Genomic DNA, 17326 nt, shown 5'->3' with positions numbered 1-17326 from the left:
TTTAATTCTTTTTTCTTGTAGCTTTTATGCCAGAGTTAAAAGTGATTTATGCACCATAATTACAGTTTTATAGCCTTCTAAATTTAACTATGTGTATATGTTTTCCAGTAAGATTTATACTTTATGTTTTCTTGCTGTAAGTTAGGATTTCATTATTTCAACTTGAAAATTTTCTCGCTAGCATTTTTTTGTAAGACAAGTCTAGTGAGTATAAATTTCCTCAACTTTTTAAATCTTAAAATATCTTGATACTTTATTTGTCAAGGACAGCTTTGTCAAGTATAGTGTTCTTAGTTTTCCTGTTTTTTTTGGAGACGGAGTTTCACTCTTTTTGCCCAGGCTTTAGTGTGCAGTCTTGGCTCATTGCAACCTCTGCCTGCCAGGTTCAAGCAGTTCTCTTGCCTCAGCCTCCCAAGTAGCTGGGATTACAGGCATGTGCCACCATGCCCGGCTAACTTTTTTGTACTTTTTCTTTTAGTAGAGACAGGCTTTCACCATGTTGGCCAGCCTGGTTGCGAACTCCTAACCTTAGGTAATCCACTTGCCTCAGCCTCTCAAAGGGCTAGGATTACAGGCCTGAGCCACTGTGCTCAGCCTTCTTAGTTTTCAAAGGTTTTTTCTTTTTCTCTCCTCATTTGCTCTTTAAATATGTGGTCTTATTCCTATCTGGCTTGCATAGTTTCTGCTGAGCAATCTGCTGATAACCTTACAGGAGTCCCCTTGTATGAGAATCTCTTTTCTGTTGCTTCTTTTAAGAATCTCTCTTTGTCTTTGAATTTTGGCAGTTTACTTATAAGGTGTCCTGAGCAATTTTTATCAAGTTCTTGCTATAGAGATTTTGAACTTCATAAAACTGAATGTCTATTTCCCTTCCAAAATTGGGAAAATTTAAGACATAATACCTTTAAACAATTTAGTTTGTTTTTTCCTCTGTCTCCTGAACCTCCTAAGATATGTATATTTTTACAGATAATTATGAAGTATGGGGCTCAAATGCTTTAGTCACTTTCATTTTTAAAAATTTTAATGAGCAACTGTCAAATTACTTAAAAGTTTGCTTATTTTTTTCTGTATAACTGAGTCTCCTGTTAAAACTTTATATTAAATTTTTATTTCTGTCATGTACTTCAGCTCCAGCATATCTATCTGGTAGTTTTTAAACGGTTTCTCCTTCTTTATTATAACTGATTTTGTCCATGCATTTTTGCAAAAAAAGAAAAAATTATTAATCTGTGTACTTTTGCATTTTATTGAGATTTTTAAAGATGATTATTTTGAATTCTTAGCCATTTTTTAGATCTGTGCTTTATTGCTAGTGGTTCCTGGAGCATTTTTACTTCCCTTTGGTGGTGTTATATTTGCCTGATTCTTCATTGTCTGCAAAGCCTTGTTTTGATGTTCTTGTATCTGAAAGAGTAAGTACCTCTTCCAGTAATCATAGATTAGTATGGGGAGGTAAATCTCCTATTGGATTTCTGGGCTGATGAGATTTCCACTAAGATTTCAGTCAACTGCATTGGGTCCAGATCACATAACTACTACTGGATCTGCAGTGAAGTTCATGCTTGGCAGAGCTGTTATAAAGGCATCAGATAGTTGTGGATTCTATTTTCTGAGGAGACTGAACTTTCTCCAAGATCTTGATCAGTAAGATTGGCACTGAGAAAAAAAAACAAACCCCAGTTAATATCTGCAGTTGGAGATGCTGATACAATTAATATGAGCAGGTATGGCTCCTGCTGTTTGGCTCTTGCTGGATGTTTCAAAATGCTCTGACCTAGTCATTGGACAGGTTCCTAGATGAGCGGTACAACCCTTGATCACAGCTGAGAGGGTGTGGAACTGATTCATAGGGCTGTTTTGGGATACACAGCTGACACCAAAGTCTTGAGGTCTGTTTCTGGGTTTATGGCATTTTTTCCTCCACATTCCTGGGTGGGCAGGACTGCTTCCAGACTCTAGCTGACAGGGACTGGAACTGGGTTATAGGACTGCCTCAAGATTTACAGCGAGAATAAAGTCAGCCAGCATGCCTACAGGGGCACATACAGATGTGGTTTTTGGCAGATCCCAGGTTAGGAAAAACTGCTCCTGGATTTTGGTTGATGGACTTGGAGCCAAGTTGCAGTGCCATGTCAAGATCTACTGTCAAATATTGGCAAGCCTACATTCAGGGGCATAGATGGATATTTCGGTTTGTGGGTCCCTATGTGTGTAGGATTTCTTTCACATCGTGACTAATATGTCCAAGAGGTGGATTTTGGGCTAGTTCAGAGATCACAGACGGGACCAACATCTAAAGGCCTTTCACCTGAGACAGGATGTTATGAATTCTCCTAGGTGTCTTGGCAGATGATGCTAGTGGCAGAAACAAAACCAAATGGTCTATAGCTATGTTTACAATGAAAATTCATCATATTTTATTCTGTAGCTGAGACCGTGATGGGCAAGCATGCCGCTCAAGTAAGGACATGCCTTTTTAATACAGCCCTCCTCAGTCTTGGGTTCACAGCCTTACACGTGGATTCCAAAGTACTTTTGTCAGGGCTTAACTGCTGCATTTTTGTTACTGTAACACATGTGGGTAGAGGACCTCCTATTCTGCCGTCTTGCTATGCCACACCCCCTGTATGTTTCACTTTCCCATATGTTCTATGTCAAATGTATCTGATTTCACATGCAGAACTTCTGAAATAAAATACTCAGATTTACATATTTTGTGTGATAAGTAAACATACTGAAATGCTTGATTCTCATTTTATTATTGAGATGGATTTGCTTTTACTGCTGTACATTACATATCAAAGATTGAAAGTGCAGGCTCTTCATAAGTCACAGTTGAAAACTAGTTATTTAAAGGATTGTTTTTATGATACATCTATATTCAATATCTTATAGGTCAGAATTTTTTATTCTTGTTTTCAACTGTATTTTACTGGAGAATGCATCTCTTTTCATGTAGGCTCTCCTCGATCATTTACTTTTGTGTGTTTTTAATCTTCATATTTGTTAATTTTCAACTCTACATTTTATGAGCATGTATTCAAATAAAAATCATTGGAACAAATTTAGATGGATATATATATATATGAGACGTTTCCTTTGCCTATAAAAGTTATATATGTGGTATTTTCCTGGAAAAATCACTGTGAGCAAATTAAAATTTTCTATTGTCTATAAAAGTTATTTATGTGGTATTTGCCTATATAAATATTATCCCTATTTTGTTTATAAATTACTTATTTTCTTTGGTAGTCATCATTGTTTTCTTGTGTAAGTGAGTAGTCAAAGAAACAGTATAAAATTACCATCTGTTTATTGTTTGATTATGTGTTATTCTGTGAGACAAACACTTGTTATTTGAAGGTGATTTTTGAAAAATGTAAACTTTTCAGGTAAACGTAAATATTTAATTGTGATGAAAAACATAAAATTGCCCTCTTACACGTTTTCAAGTATACAGTCTGCTGGAGTTAAGTACATTTACATTATTTTGCAATAGATCTTTAGATTAATTTTATCTTACAAAAGTAAAATGTAATAATAAACAATAAACTCCTCTTTTTCCCTTTTCAACTCTTGGAGAACACCATTTTACTTACTGTTTCTATACTTTTGACTGATTTTTATATTCTTTTTTTTTTGAGACGGAGTTTCACTCTTGTTACCCAGGCTGGAGTGCAATGGCATGATCTCGGCTCACCGCAACCTCCGCCTCCTGGGTTCAGGCAATTCTCCTGCCTCAGCCTCCTGAGTAGCTGGGATTACAGGCACGTGCCACCATGCCCAGCTAATTTTTTGTATTTTTAGTAGAGACGGGTTTCACCATGTTGACAAGGATGGTCTCAATCTCTTGACCTCGTGATCCACCCGCCTCGGCCTCCCAAAGTGCTGGGATTACAGGCGTGAGCCACCACGCCTGGCCGATTTTTATATTCTTATCACTTTAATTATATAATATCTATTTGTCTTTTACTATCTTATTATTTTTTTTTCTTTTTTTTGAGACGGAGTTTCGCTCTTGTTACCCAGGCTGGAGTGCAATGGCGCAGTCTCGGCTCACCGCAACCTCCGCCTCCTGGGTTCACGCAATTCTCCTGCCTCAGCGTCCTGAGTAGCTGGGATTACAGGCACGCGCCAGCATGCCCAGCTAATTTTTTGTATTTTTAGTAGAGACGGGGTTTCACCATGTCGGCCAGGATGGTCACGATCTCTTGACCTCGTGATCCACCCGCCTCGGCCTCCCAAAGTGCTGGGATTACAGGCGTGAGCCACCACACCTGGCCCTCAACATTTAAATCTTAATGTGCGATTGATTTTTTATATCATAAGAGCTAGGGGCCTAGTAACATTTTTTTATTATCATGTAGATAATCAATTTTCCTAGCACCATTTATTGAATAAACTGTCTTTTTTCAAATGTATATTCTTGACATCTTTGTTGAAAATCACTTGCCTCTAGGTTCATAAATTTACTAGGCTCACTGGATAGTTTGATCTGTTTTTATGACAGTATCCTGTTGTTTTGCTAATTATAGCTTTGTAGTATATTTTGGAGTCAGGTAGTGTGATGCCTCCAGCTTAGTTCTTTTTGCTCAGGATTACTTTTGCTATTTGGGGGTCTTTGGTTGTTTGCTGTAAATTTTAAGCTTGTTCTGTTTCTGTGAAAAAAAAAGTCATTGGTATTTTGATAGAGACGGCATTAAATCTATAGATCACCTTGGGTAGTATGACCACTTTTATAATGTTTTTTCAATTCATGAGGAAAAATGTGTTTCAATTTTTATGTCTTTTTCAGTTTTTTATCAATTTTTTTTTCCTTTTTTTTTTGAGACAGAGCCTTGCTCTGTTGCTCTGGTTGCCCAGCCTGGAGTGCAATGGTGCAATCTCGACCCACTGCAGTCTCCGACACCCAGCCTCAAGCAATTCTCATGCCTCGGCCTCCTGAGTAGCTGGAATTACAGGTGCATGCCACCTCACCCGGCTAATTTTTGTATTTTTAGTAGAGACGGAGTTTCACCATGTTGGTCAGACTGGTCTTGATCTCCTGACCTTGTGATCTGCCCGCCTCATCCTCCGAAAGTGCTGGGATTGCAGGTATGAGCCACTGCGTCTGGCCTTATCAGTGTTTTGTAATTAACAGTGTAGAGAGTGTTCACCTTTTCAATTAGGTTTGCTGCTAGACATCTTTTATTATTTTATTTTATTTATTTTGACATGGAGTCCGGCTTTGTCACCCAGGCTGGAATGCAGTGGTGTGATCTTGGCTCACCACAACTTCTGTCTCCTGGGTTCAAGCAATTCTCCTGCCTCAGCCTCCTGAGTAGCTGGGATTACAAGCATGTGCCACTGCACCTGGCTAATTTTTGTATTTTTAGTAGAGAAAGAGTTTTGCCATGTTGGCCAGGCTGCTCTTGAATCCTCACCTCAAGTGTTCCTCCTGCCTCGGCCTCTCAAAGTGCTGGGATTACAGGTGTGTGCCACTGGGCCCAGCCAACATCTTTAATTTTTATTGTGAATGTGGAAGTGACATTTGGTAAAATTGAACATGACTTTATGATTTAAGAAATTCAACAAATTAGGTATAGATGGTATGTACTTGAATGCAATAAAGACCGTATATGACAGATTAATGGCTGATATACTGGGTAGGAAAGAACAGAAAACTTTTTATCTGAAATCTGGAACAAGAAAAGGATGTTTCATTTTATATTTTAATGTATGACAGCATTCAAGTATGTATACTGTAAGACTGGAACACAAGTCAAATATGGATCAGTGATATGTCTATTTCCAGTATGAGTCTGTGTTTGTTCTGTATGCATATTGTTTTTGTATTGTTTATGAGTTGTATAATTGTTCTGTTTGAGTGTATACAGTGGTGCTTTTGAGTAGTCATTGAAATCCTCCTAATTTTACCCTCTCTTTGAAAATCTATATTTCTGTGTATAGGAGAAACACTTTTGTGATTTGAAGATAATTTCAAAAACATATATCTATATCTCAGATTTTAGATATTATTTTTAATTGTTGTGAAAAACACATAAACTTTACAATCTTAAATATTTTTAAATATTCACCTTAGTTGTATTCTATTGATATTCTTATGCACTGCATCTCTGGAATACACTTATTTTGCAGAGCTAACACTCAATGCACATTTTTTTCTTTTTTTTTTTTTTTGAGACAGAGTTTCGCTCCAGGCTGGAGTGCAATGGCGCGATCTCGGCTCACTGCAACCTCTGCCTCCCGGGTCCAGGCAATTCTGCTGCCTCAGCCTCCTGAGTAGCTGAAATTACAGGCACGTGCCACCATGCCCAGCTAATTTTTTGTATGTTTAGTAGAGACGGAGTTTCACCATGTTAACCAGGATGGTCTTGATCTCTTGACCTCGTGATCCACCCGCCTCGGCCTCCCAAAGTGCTGGGATTACAGGTGTGAGCCACCGCACCCGGCCCACTCAATACACATTAAGCAACTACCTACTTTTTCTGTTTTCTGGCCCTTTACAAAAACAATTCTGTTTTCTATTTTAGAGTCAAACAGCTTTAGATATTCCATGTAAGTTGACTCATACAATTTCTGTGTCTTTGTGATTGACTTATTTGTTGTTGCACAGTGTCATTAAGATTGATCTTTATTATACATGTTAGAATATTATTTGCTTTTTACAAACAGTAATATTTCATTATTTTAATATTTCAAATTATATTTATCCATTTATTTGGTGAGAGAAATTTGCATTGCTTTCATTTACTTGCTTTCAGTAACAATGCTACAATTATGAGTGTCCAAATTACTCTTCATGTGACCATATATGTGAGAGTTTATATTTTTGCCAGATTTGATCAATGTAGGTGTTCACCTTCTCCCACTTACCAAATTGTTTTAATTCTTTAGCTTTGTATGTTTTTTGATATCAGGAGCTGTGGTATTTTTCACATTGTATCTCTTTCTGAAGATTTTTGAGTGCTTCATTGTTTCTTGAAATTCCATACGATTTTGGTGTTGCTGTTTCTTTTTCTGCAAGAATTTAATTAGAAATTTGACAGGGATTGCATTTAATCTGTACATTACATTGAGCAGTTTAGACATCTTTGTAGCATTCATTATTTTAAACATTGAACAAAAACATGTTTAAGAGTGTGTTGTATGATGTCTATAAATGTGTGAATTCTTTTTATTTCTTTTATTTCTACTGTCATTCCAGTTTGATCATTAAAAGTAATCGGTAAAATTTCAATTTAAAAAAATGTGTTAAGACTTTTTTTGTGCCCTAACATGTAGTCTGTCAAGGAGAATATTGTAGCAGCTATTCTGTGGTTGAGTAGTGTTCTCTAAAATTCTGTTAGGCATGATTGTTTTATACGGCTTTCAAGTCTTCTATTCCCTTATGAATATTCTGTCTTGTTTCATTATTCATTACAGAAATTGAAGTATTGAATATCCTATTACAATTATATTGCTCCCTATATCTTTAATTCTGTCAGTATTTGCTTTATATATTTTGAACCCTAATGTAAGATACACACACACACTTACACACATTAATATATTTCTACACACATATGTCATGGGTTCTCAATAAATGAACCTTTTTATTATTGTTTAATGTCCTCCTTTGCCCCTTATGAGCTTTTAGTTAAAGTATATCTTATGAAATAGAGTTTTTGACTTAAGATATATTTTGTGTTATATTACTTGGGCCTCTTCTCTTATTTGGTTGTTTCCATGAAATGTCTTCTTTCATGTTGCCTTTTTCAGTCTCCTTTAATCATTAGACCTCAAGTGACTTGTAGAAAAACAAGTTGATTTTGTTCTTTAATTTTTGGAATCCCTTTATTTGGTGCATGTATTTTAAATGGAAAGTTTACTTAATAAATATTTGAATAATTTGCTGAAATAGAAAAGCTTACTTGTTTAATTAATTGTTTTACTGGATTATTTTATCTTTGTCCCTTATTTTCTTTTTCTGTCTTTCTATTCAGCTTTTAAATTTTTGTTTTGAGAGGACTTCTTATACTTTTGAATATCTATACAGATGCTTTATTTGTGGTATCTTGGGAATTCTGTAACATTTCTGAAAGATACATTTTTTTTTTTTTTTTTTGAGATGTAGTCTCACTCTAACACCCAGGCTGGAGTTCAGTGGTGTGATCTCGGCTCACTGCAACCTCTGCTTCCTGGGTTCAAGTGATTTTTCTGCCTCAGCTTTCTGAGTACCTGGGACTACAGTTGTATGCCACCATGCCCAGCTACTTTTTGTATTTTTAGTAGAGATGGGGTTTCACCATTGTGTCCAGGATGGTCTTGATCTCCTGACCTTGTGATCCACCTGCCTAAGCCTCCCAAAGTGCTTGGATTACAGGTGTGAGCCACTGTGCCTGGCCAAAATACTATATTTTAAACTGGTAAAAATGTAACCTCGGTTTCATTTGAAAATTCTTCCTTATTGCATCTGCCCTCAATGTTATTGATGTCACTGATCATATTTTTTATGTTGTATTTTTATTACCAGATTATGGTGAACTGTTCATAATCATTTTTATGCTTTTGTCTTTGAAATTTTAGAGAATAATTAAAGTTTTTTACACTACTATGATAATGATACAGAACTTTGTGTATGTGCATATCTTTCTCAGAAAGTTATGTATTTTCATGTGATTATTTTTTGTTTTCTTGCATCATGTTATTTTCAGTGGAAGATACTTCAGCATTTATTTTTATAAGGCAGGTGTGCTAATACACGTTTTCAGCATTTGGTTATCTTGAAAAGTCTTTACTTTTTTTTTCATTTTCAGCATAGTTTTGCTAGTTTTATTATTCCCATTTAGAAGTTATTTTTCTTTCAGCACATTAACTATATCACAGCTTTCTCTTCTGTGAAAAAATGGTGTTGACAGATTCACTGGTTATCTTATAAGAGCATACTTATAAATGACACATACTTTTATCTTGCTGCTCCTGGGAGTCCATTTTTCTCTTTGAATTTTGAAACTTTGCTTATATATGTGCCTTGTTATAAATCTCTGTGTGTATCCTAGTTGAAGTTCGTTGAGCTGCTGCTGCTTCTTTCTTTTTTTTTTTCTAAGACGGGGTTTCACCATGTTGGTCAGGCTGATCTTGAACTCCTGACCTCAGGTGATCCGCCCGCCTTGGCCTCCAAAGTGCTTGGATTACAGGCGTGAGCCACCACCCCCTGCTGAGCTTCTTCATTTTTTATATCCTTTTTTTACTTTTGAAAATTCCTCAGTCATTAATTTTGTATCTTTCACCTCCATGATTTTTAAAATACTTTTAATGTTTTCTCTAATTTTTTATTTTTTAATTTATATTTAGTTGTGTTACCATTTATCTCATTGGGCTTTATTCACATTAAATTTTTAAAATTTGTACTTCATTTTTTTTTTTTTTAATTTTTCAATTGTTGGACCATGTTCAATATTTTGTATACATTGTAATGTTTGCTTGTTATTTGAATATTAACAAAAAGCTGTTTGTCACAATCTTTACAGTGTAGCTTTTTCTTGACATAGTCTAAAACCAATTGTCTTTGATAGAGAGTGTGGGAACCTCATACATGTTCTAGGAGTGTCTTCTCTTATATTTTGTGTTTGTTTTTCAGTTAAAAGGATTTTTCATGTTTCTTCTTAACAGTCTCTAATCACTTGTTCTACCTGTTGCCTGTATTTAGCACCGCAGTGTGCTCTTGAAACATTTACAAAGTATACCACCACTTCTCTCAGCACTCTGTGTTATTGGAGACAGAAACCATTTTTTGTAAAGACCCTCAAAAGAGAAGAAAAATACACACATATCCTGAGTAGCTGGGATTACAGGCACACGCCACCATGCCCAACTAATTTTTTGTATTTTTAGTAGAGACGGGGTTTCACCATGTCGGCCAGGATGGTCTCGATCTCTTGACCTCGTGATCCACCCACCTCGGCCTTCCAAAGTGCTGGGATTACAGGCATTAGTCACCCGGCCACATGTATATGTCTGTAAAAGAATTATGGCCTGTGGTATTTTGTTATGCCATCTTACTAATGTACTTTGTATAATTAAGATTTGTAAAGTATATTCATATGAATCTAGTAAGTGGGATAATTTGTTATTTTTTTCTTTCAGCTCTGTGTTCTTCTTTCACCCAAGACCATTGGCCAGTGGAGGGCATAGAAGATTCATTCCACAAACTTATACTGAGAAGATACGAGAAGTGTGGTCATAAGAATTTACAATTAAGAAAAGGCTGTAAAAGTTTGAATGACTGTAAGGTGCAGAAAGGAGGTAATAATGAATTTAGTGAATGCTTGTCAACTGCCCAGAGCAAAAGATTTCAATGTAAAGCACGTGTCAAAGTTTTTGGTAAGTTTTCAAATTCAAACAAATGTAAGACAAGACATACTGGAGAGAAACCCTTTAAATGTAAAGAATGTGGCAAATCATTTCAGGAGTTCTCGCAGCTAACTCAACATAAGGGAATTCATGCTGGAGGGAAACTCTACACATGTGAAGACTGTGGCAAAGCCTTTAAATGGTCTTTAATATTTATTGAACATAAGAGAATTCATACTGGAGAGAAAGCTTTTACATGTGAAGAATGTGGCAGCATCTTTACAACATCCTCACACTTTGCTAAACATAAGATAATACATACTGGAGAGAAACCCTACAAATGTGAAGAATGTGGCAAAGCCTTTAATAGGTTTACAACCCTTACTAAACATAAGAGAATTCATGCTGGAGAAAAGCCCCTCAGATGTGAAGAATGTGGCAAAATCTTTACCTCATCCTCAAACTTTGCCAAACATAAGAGAATTCATACTGGAGAGAAACCCTACCAATGTGAAGAATGTGGCAAAGCCTTTAATAGGTCCACAACCCTTACTAAACATAAGAGAATTCATACTGGAGAGAAACCCTACACATGTGAAGAATGTGGCAAAGCATTTAGACAGTCCTCAAAACTGAATGAACATAAGAAAGTTCATACTGGAGAGAAGCCCTACAAATGTGACGAATGTGGCAAAGCCTTTGGACGGTCCAGAGTCCTGAATGAACATAAGAAAATTCATACTGGAGAAAAACCCTACAAATGTGAAGAATGTGGCAAAGCCTTTAGACGGTCCACAGATCGGAGTCAACATAAGAAAATTCATAGTGCAGATAAACCCTACAAATGTAAAGAATGTGACAAAGCCTTTAAGCAGTTCTCACTCCTGAGTCAACATAAGAAAATTCATACTGTAGATAAACCCTACAAATGTAAAGAGTGTGACAAAGCCTTTAAACGGTTCTCACACTTGAATAAACATAAGAAAATACATACTTGAGAGAAATCCTATAAATTTAAAGAACATGGGCAAAGCCTTTGGATGGTCTGCAAACTGAATGAACATGAGAAGATTTATACTGGAGAGAAACCCTGGAAGTGTCAAGAGTGTGAAAAAGTTATTTACCTCATTCTCAAACCTTGCTAAACGTAAGAGAATTCATACTGGAGAGAAACTACAAATGTGAAGAATGTGGCAAAGCCTGTGGATGGTCCACAAATCTGAATGAACATAAAAAAATTCTTACTGGAAATAAACCCTAGAAATGTAAAGAATGTGACAAAACCTAGGCCGGGCGCGGTGGCTCAAGCCTGTAATCCCAGCACTTTGGGAGGCCGAGGCAGGTGGATCACGAGGTCAAGAGATCGAGACCATCCTGGTCAACATGGTGAAACCCCGTCTCTACTAATACAAAAAATTAGCTGGGCACAGTGGCGCGTGCCTGTAATCCCAGCTACTCAGGAGGCTGAGGCAGGAGAATTGCCTGAACCCAGGAAGCGGCGATTGCGGTGAGCCGAGATCGCGCCATTGCGCTCCAGCCTGGGTATCAAGAGCGAAACTCCGTCTCAAAAAAAAAAAAAAAAAAAAAAAAAAAAAAAAGAATGTGACAAAACCTTTAAAACAGTCCTCACCCATGAATAAAAGAAAATTCATACTGGAGAGAACCCCTACAAATTTGAAGAATGTAGCAAAGCCGTTGGATGGTCCACAATCCTGAATCAACATAAGAAAATTTGTAAGGCCAGGTGCAGTGGCTCATGCCTGTAAATGCAGCACTTTGGGAGGCCGAGTTGGGCAGATCACCAGGTCAGGAGATCAAGACCATCCTGGCCAACACGGTGCAACCCCATCTCTATTTAAAAAAAAAAAAAATACAAAAATTAGCTGGGTGTAATGGTAGGCACCTGTAATCCCAGCTACTCGGGAGGCTGTGGCAGGAGAATACCTTGAACCAGGGAGTTGGAGGTTGCTCTGAGCCAAGATCATGCCACTGCACTCCAGCCTGGTGACAGAGCGAGACTCTGTCTAAAAGAAAGAAAGAGAAAGAAAATTTGTGCTGGAGAGAAGCCCTACACATGTGGCAAAGCATTTAATTGGTCCTCAACCTTAATAAATATAATTCATGCTGTAAAGAAACTTCACATGTGAACAATGTGGCAAAGCCTTTAAATGGTCCTAAACCCTTAATGAACATAAGAGAATTGATGTTGGAGCCAAACCCTTCACATGTGAAGAATGTTGCAAAGTCTACCACATCCTCAAACTTTGTTAAACATAAGAGAATTCATACCAGAGAGAAAGCTTACACATCAAGAAAAGCCTTTAATAGGCTCTCAAGAGACCCTTGCTGTACACAAGAAAATTCATTCTGGGGAAAAATTCTACAAATGTGAAGAATGTGGCAAAGCCTTAAGACAGTTTGCATGCATTTATGAAAATTCATACTTGGGCATTGAAGATTCATTCCACAAACTTACAGAGAAGGCTGGGCGCGGTGGCTCACGCCTATAATCCCAGCACTTTGGGAGGCCGAGGCGGGTGGATCACGAGGTCAAGAGATCGAGACCATCCTGGTCAACATGGCGAAACCCCGTCTCTACTAAAAATACAAAAATTAGCTCAGCATGGTGGCGTGCGCCTGTAGTCCCAGCTACTCGGGAGGCTGAGGCAGAAGAATTGCTTGAACCCAGGAGGTGGAGGTTGCAGTGAGCTGAGATCACACCACTGCATTCCAGCCTGGGCAGCAAGAGTGAAACTCCATCTCAAAAAAAAACAAAAAAACTTAGAAGATGTGAGAAATGAATATAAGAAAATTCATGCTCGATATAAAACCAAAGAAATGTCAAAAATGTGGCAAAGCCTTTAAGCCATACCCCAGGCTTCTTAAACATGAGAGAATTCATACTGGAGGAAAGTCTTACAAATGTGAATAATGTGGCAGTCTTAAAATCTTCCTCAGTCCTTTCTAAATCATAAGATAATTCATGTGGGAGAGAAACTACAAATGTGAAAAAAATGTGACAAAGCTTTTAACTACACCTCAGTCTGTTCTAAATATAAGAGTAATGATATTGGTGAAAAGCCATAATAAGAAAAATGTGGCAATGGCAAAGCTTTCAAATGCCTGTCACAGCTTACTGTATATAATTCCTACTGAAGAAGTCTGGAAATACAAAAACCGTGGCAAAACTCTTCACCAATGCTCATCTTTTTGCACATGATAGCCTTTATACTTGAGAAAAGTTGCAGAAATATAAAAATTGTAGAAAAGTCGTATCTACTCACATTTTACTAACAAAGTTCAGACTTCGTAAAGACATTATAAATGTAATTTATGATGAAAGACTTTTTAGAAAATACAAGCCTTTAAGGAGAAGAGTAATCTTAAGACAAACAATACAAATATAAAGAGGGTTGTAGTACCAGTACTTCTATCATGGATCTTAATTGTGCTCATCTTGCAATAGAGGAAAACCCTGAAGACTTTCTTCAACATGAGAAAATTTATATGAGAGAGAAATCCTACAAATGAAACAAATGTGGAAAAACATTTGTTGAAAAACTGCAGCTTAAAAAGCACCAGAGAGTTTATATGAGAAGACAGTTTGTAGATGCATTAAATGTAAAGAAATATTTAGTCTATTCAGTTCTTGGTGCAGAGTCCGGAGATTCCCGAGCAGAAAAGCACCATCAGTCTTAACACCGCTGTTTTGGCCAGCGCAGTGGATTGCTCAGATTTCAGCGCTGGGAATCAACATGTTGGATGTCCACTCAGAGACCTAGTTAGTCGGTGATTACAAAGATGACAGAGAGATAAGTATACAATGAAGGGAAGAAACCAGCCTAAAAAGGCAGAGAATACTCAAAATCAGAATGCCTCTTCTTCTACAGGGGATTACAATTCCTCATCAGTAACAGAACCAGGCTTAATGGAGAACGAGTGTGTTCCAATAACAGAAGCAGGTTTCAAAAGGTGGGTGATAAGAAATTTCTGTGAATTTAAAGAACTTGTTCTAAGCCAATGCAAAGAAACTAAGAACCTTGAAAAAAGGTTTCAAGAAATGTTAACAAGAATGGACAATTTATAGAGGAATATAAGTGAATTGATGGAGCTGAAAAACACAGCATGAGAACTTCGCGAAGTATGCACAAGTTTAAACAGTTGAATTGATCAAGCAGAAGAAAAGATATCAAATGTTGAGGACCAGCTTAGTGAAATGAAATGAGAAGACAAGATTGGAGAAAAAAGGACAAAAAGGAATGAGCAAAGTCTCCAGGAAATATGGGACTGTGAAAAGACCTAATTTACGTTTGATAGGTGTACCTGAATGTGACGAACAGAATGAATCCAAGTTGGAAAATACTCTTCAGGATATCATTCAGGAAAACTTTCCCAACCTAGCAAGGCAGGGTAATATTGAACTCCAGGTAATACAGAGAACACCACAAAGATATTCTTCAAGAAGACCAACCCCAAGGCACATAATCGCCAGATTTATTAGGGTTGAAATGAAGGAGAAAATACTAAGGGCAGCCAGAGAGAAAGGTCAGATTACCCATAAAGGGAAACCTATCAGACTTACAGCAGATCTCTCAGCAGAAACCCTACAAGCCAGAAAAGAGTGGGGACCAATATTTAACATCCTTAAAGAAAATAACCTTCAACCCAGAATTTCATATCCAGCCAAACTAAGCTTTATGATCGAAGGAAAAATTAAATCTTCTGCGAACAAACAAGTACTTAAAGACTTCACCACCACCAGGCCGGCTTTACAAGAGCTTCTGAAAGAAGCACTATACATATAAAGGAACAAATAATATCAGCCTTTCCAAAAATATACCAAAAAGCAAAGAACATTAACACAATGATAAATTTACACTAACTAATGGGCAAAACAGCCAGCTAGCATCAAATGCCAGTATTAAACTTACATATATTCTAATTGGATAAAAAGCCAAAACCCGTCGGTATGCTGCATCCAGACCCATCTCACATGCGACGATACACAAAGACTCAAAGAGAAGGAGGAAGATTTACCAACCAAACAGTAAAAATAAAAAACAGGAGATGCAATTCTCGCCTCTGATAAAGTAGACTTGAAAGCAACAAAGATCAAAAGAGGCAAAGAAGGACATTACATAATGGCAAAAGGATCAATGTAACAAGAAGAGCTAACGATTCTATAGATCAACGAGACAGAAAATTAACAAGGACATCCAGGACTTGAACTGAGACCCGGAACAAGTAAACTTAATAAATATTTATAGAACTCTCCACTTCAAATACACAAAACACACATTACCACCTCACACCTATTCCATAAGTGACTACATAATTGGAAGTAAATCACTCCTCAGTAATCGCATAGCATTTCATAGGTTTACATGAAACATTGGTTGGCTTCTTGTTTGTTATTTTCTTCCCTTATTCCTTCCTGTCTACATCATTAAGTATAATTATTGGTATAAAAGAGGATTTCAATACCCATTACTAAACTGCATTCTAGGCTTGGCAAGAAAGCAATACTCCCATTCTCTGTCTCTCTCTTCCTTTTTCTTCCTCTTCATTCTTTTTTTTCTTTCTTTCTAAAAAAATTTAGTCTAAAATTAGGACAATGTAAACATCAGGATTTACACTAGAACTGAGGAGCTAACACCAGATACTACAGTAAGGAGTGTTAAGTATAAAAAGCAATTGAAAATTGAACCTGTTAGAGAATTTCTTTGTATGTAAGTTGAAAGATATTTGAAGAGATACTACATTTAAAGTATATTTTTTCACTTGAAAAAAGTATAGATTTTTTGAAAAGCAGGTAATAATAGTTCGACTCAAATTCTTTCATACTATTTCAACATTCCTGTTTATGTGAGAGCATGTGATGAATTGTTGCTGCATCAGAGATAAGAGATTATTTTTCATTACGCATTCATGAACTTTTTTTTATTTGGAGACGAAGTCTCACTCTGTCGCCATGCTGGAGTGCAGTGGCACAATCTTGTCTCACTGCAACCTCAACCTCCCTGGTTCAAATGATTCTCCTGCCTCAGCCTCCAGAGTTGCTGGGACTACAGGTGCACGCTACTATACCCAGCTAATTTTTATATTTTTAGTAGAGGCGGTGTTTCACCGTGTCGGCGAGGATGATCTCTATCTCTTGACCTTATGATCCACCCACCTCAGCCTCCCGAAGTGTTGGGATTACAGGCATGAGCCACTGTGCCCGGCCTATTGATGAACTTTAAAAGAAAGAGGACAGAATTGAAAGATCCACAATGAAAATCTGAGCAGAGAGGCTTTTTTGTAGTTGACAATATTGAGTGACACATGAGGTAGGTGTTGAGAGTAATATTCTTCTGCATTGTAGTGAGAAAAATAATCTGTATTTTAGCAATAAATTGTTTTACCAATTGTACATTTATGTAATAAAATGCAGTAAATTTTAAAATTGTCTTAATATTATGTGGAAACATAATTTTTTAACTAAACAAAATTCTTAATGTGTTGAAATAATTGTTGCTTGAATGAAGTGTTATTATGCCACCAACTTTAACCTGTCCCTCCTTACTCAAGGTTGTAGGTAAAAGATGGCAACAATGGTAACATAGTTGAATGAAATTTTTAGTATTCTTTTTCCAGTGGCTTTAAATAGCAGATACATTGAAGAATATCATTTCCATATGTTAAACTCTTTCTTATTTTTGTGGGTACATAGTATGTGTATTTATCTATGATATATATGCATTGTTTTCTTATATAGGCATATAATAATCATACCAGAGTAAATGAGTTATTTATCACCTCAAGCATTTATCCCTTGTATTATACACAATCCAGTTATATACTTTAATTATTTTTAAATGTAAAATTATTATTATAGTATTATATCAGAGTATAATTATGATTCACACATTTCTGAGTCCTGAATGAGTACTTTAAAAATGTTTTATGTTTATCTTTGAACACGTGGCATCTTTTCTTGCAAACTCAA

General features: G+C 36.6%; 1 protein-coding gene across 5 annotated transcripts in view; it reads left to right on the top strand.

Annotated features, from left to right (window-relative positions):
* The window catches only part of LOC105732210 (zinc finger protein 141), a 56237-nt gene extending 44619 nt beyond the window's left edge, over positions 1-11618 (top strand). For all 5 annotated transcript variants that reach the window (XM_064365034.1, XM_064365030.1, XM_064365031.1 and 2 more), the window contains one exon: positions 10132-11618. In XM_064365034.1, coding sequence (XP_064221104.1) covers positions 10132-11336 — 1205 coding nt within the window. In that variant the 3' untranslated portion in view covers positions 11337-11618. The remainder of the gene's footprint in view (positions 1-10131) is intronic.
* Positions 11619-17326: the final 5708 nt, after the last annotated feature.

Source organism: Aotus nancymaae, unplaced genomic scaffold, assembly GCF_030222135.1.
Source record: "Aotus nancymaae isolate 86718 unplaced genomic scaffold, 86718_ANA_hifiasm-v0.15.2.pri h1tg000006l, whole genome shotgun sequence".
Lineage (NCBI taxonomy): Eukaryota > Metazoa > Chordata > Mammalia > Primates > Aotidae > Aotus > Aotus nancymaae.
The sequence above is the reverse complement of the archived record's forward strand: the minus strand, read 5'-3'. Positions and strand labels throughout refer to the sequence as shown.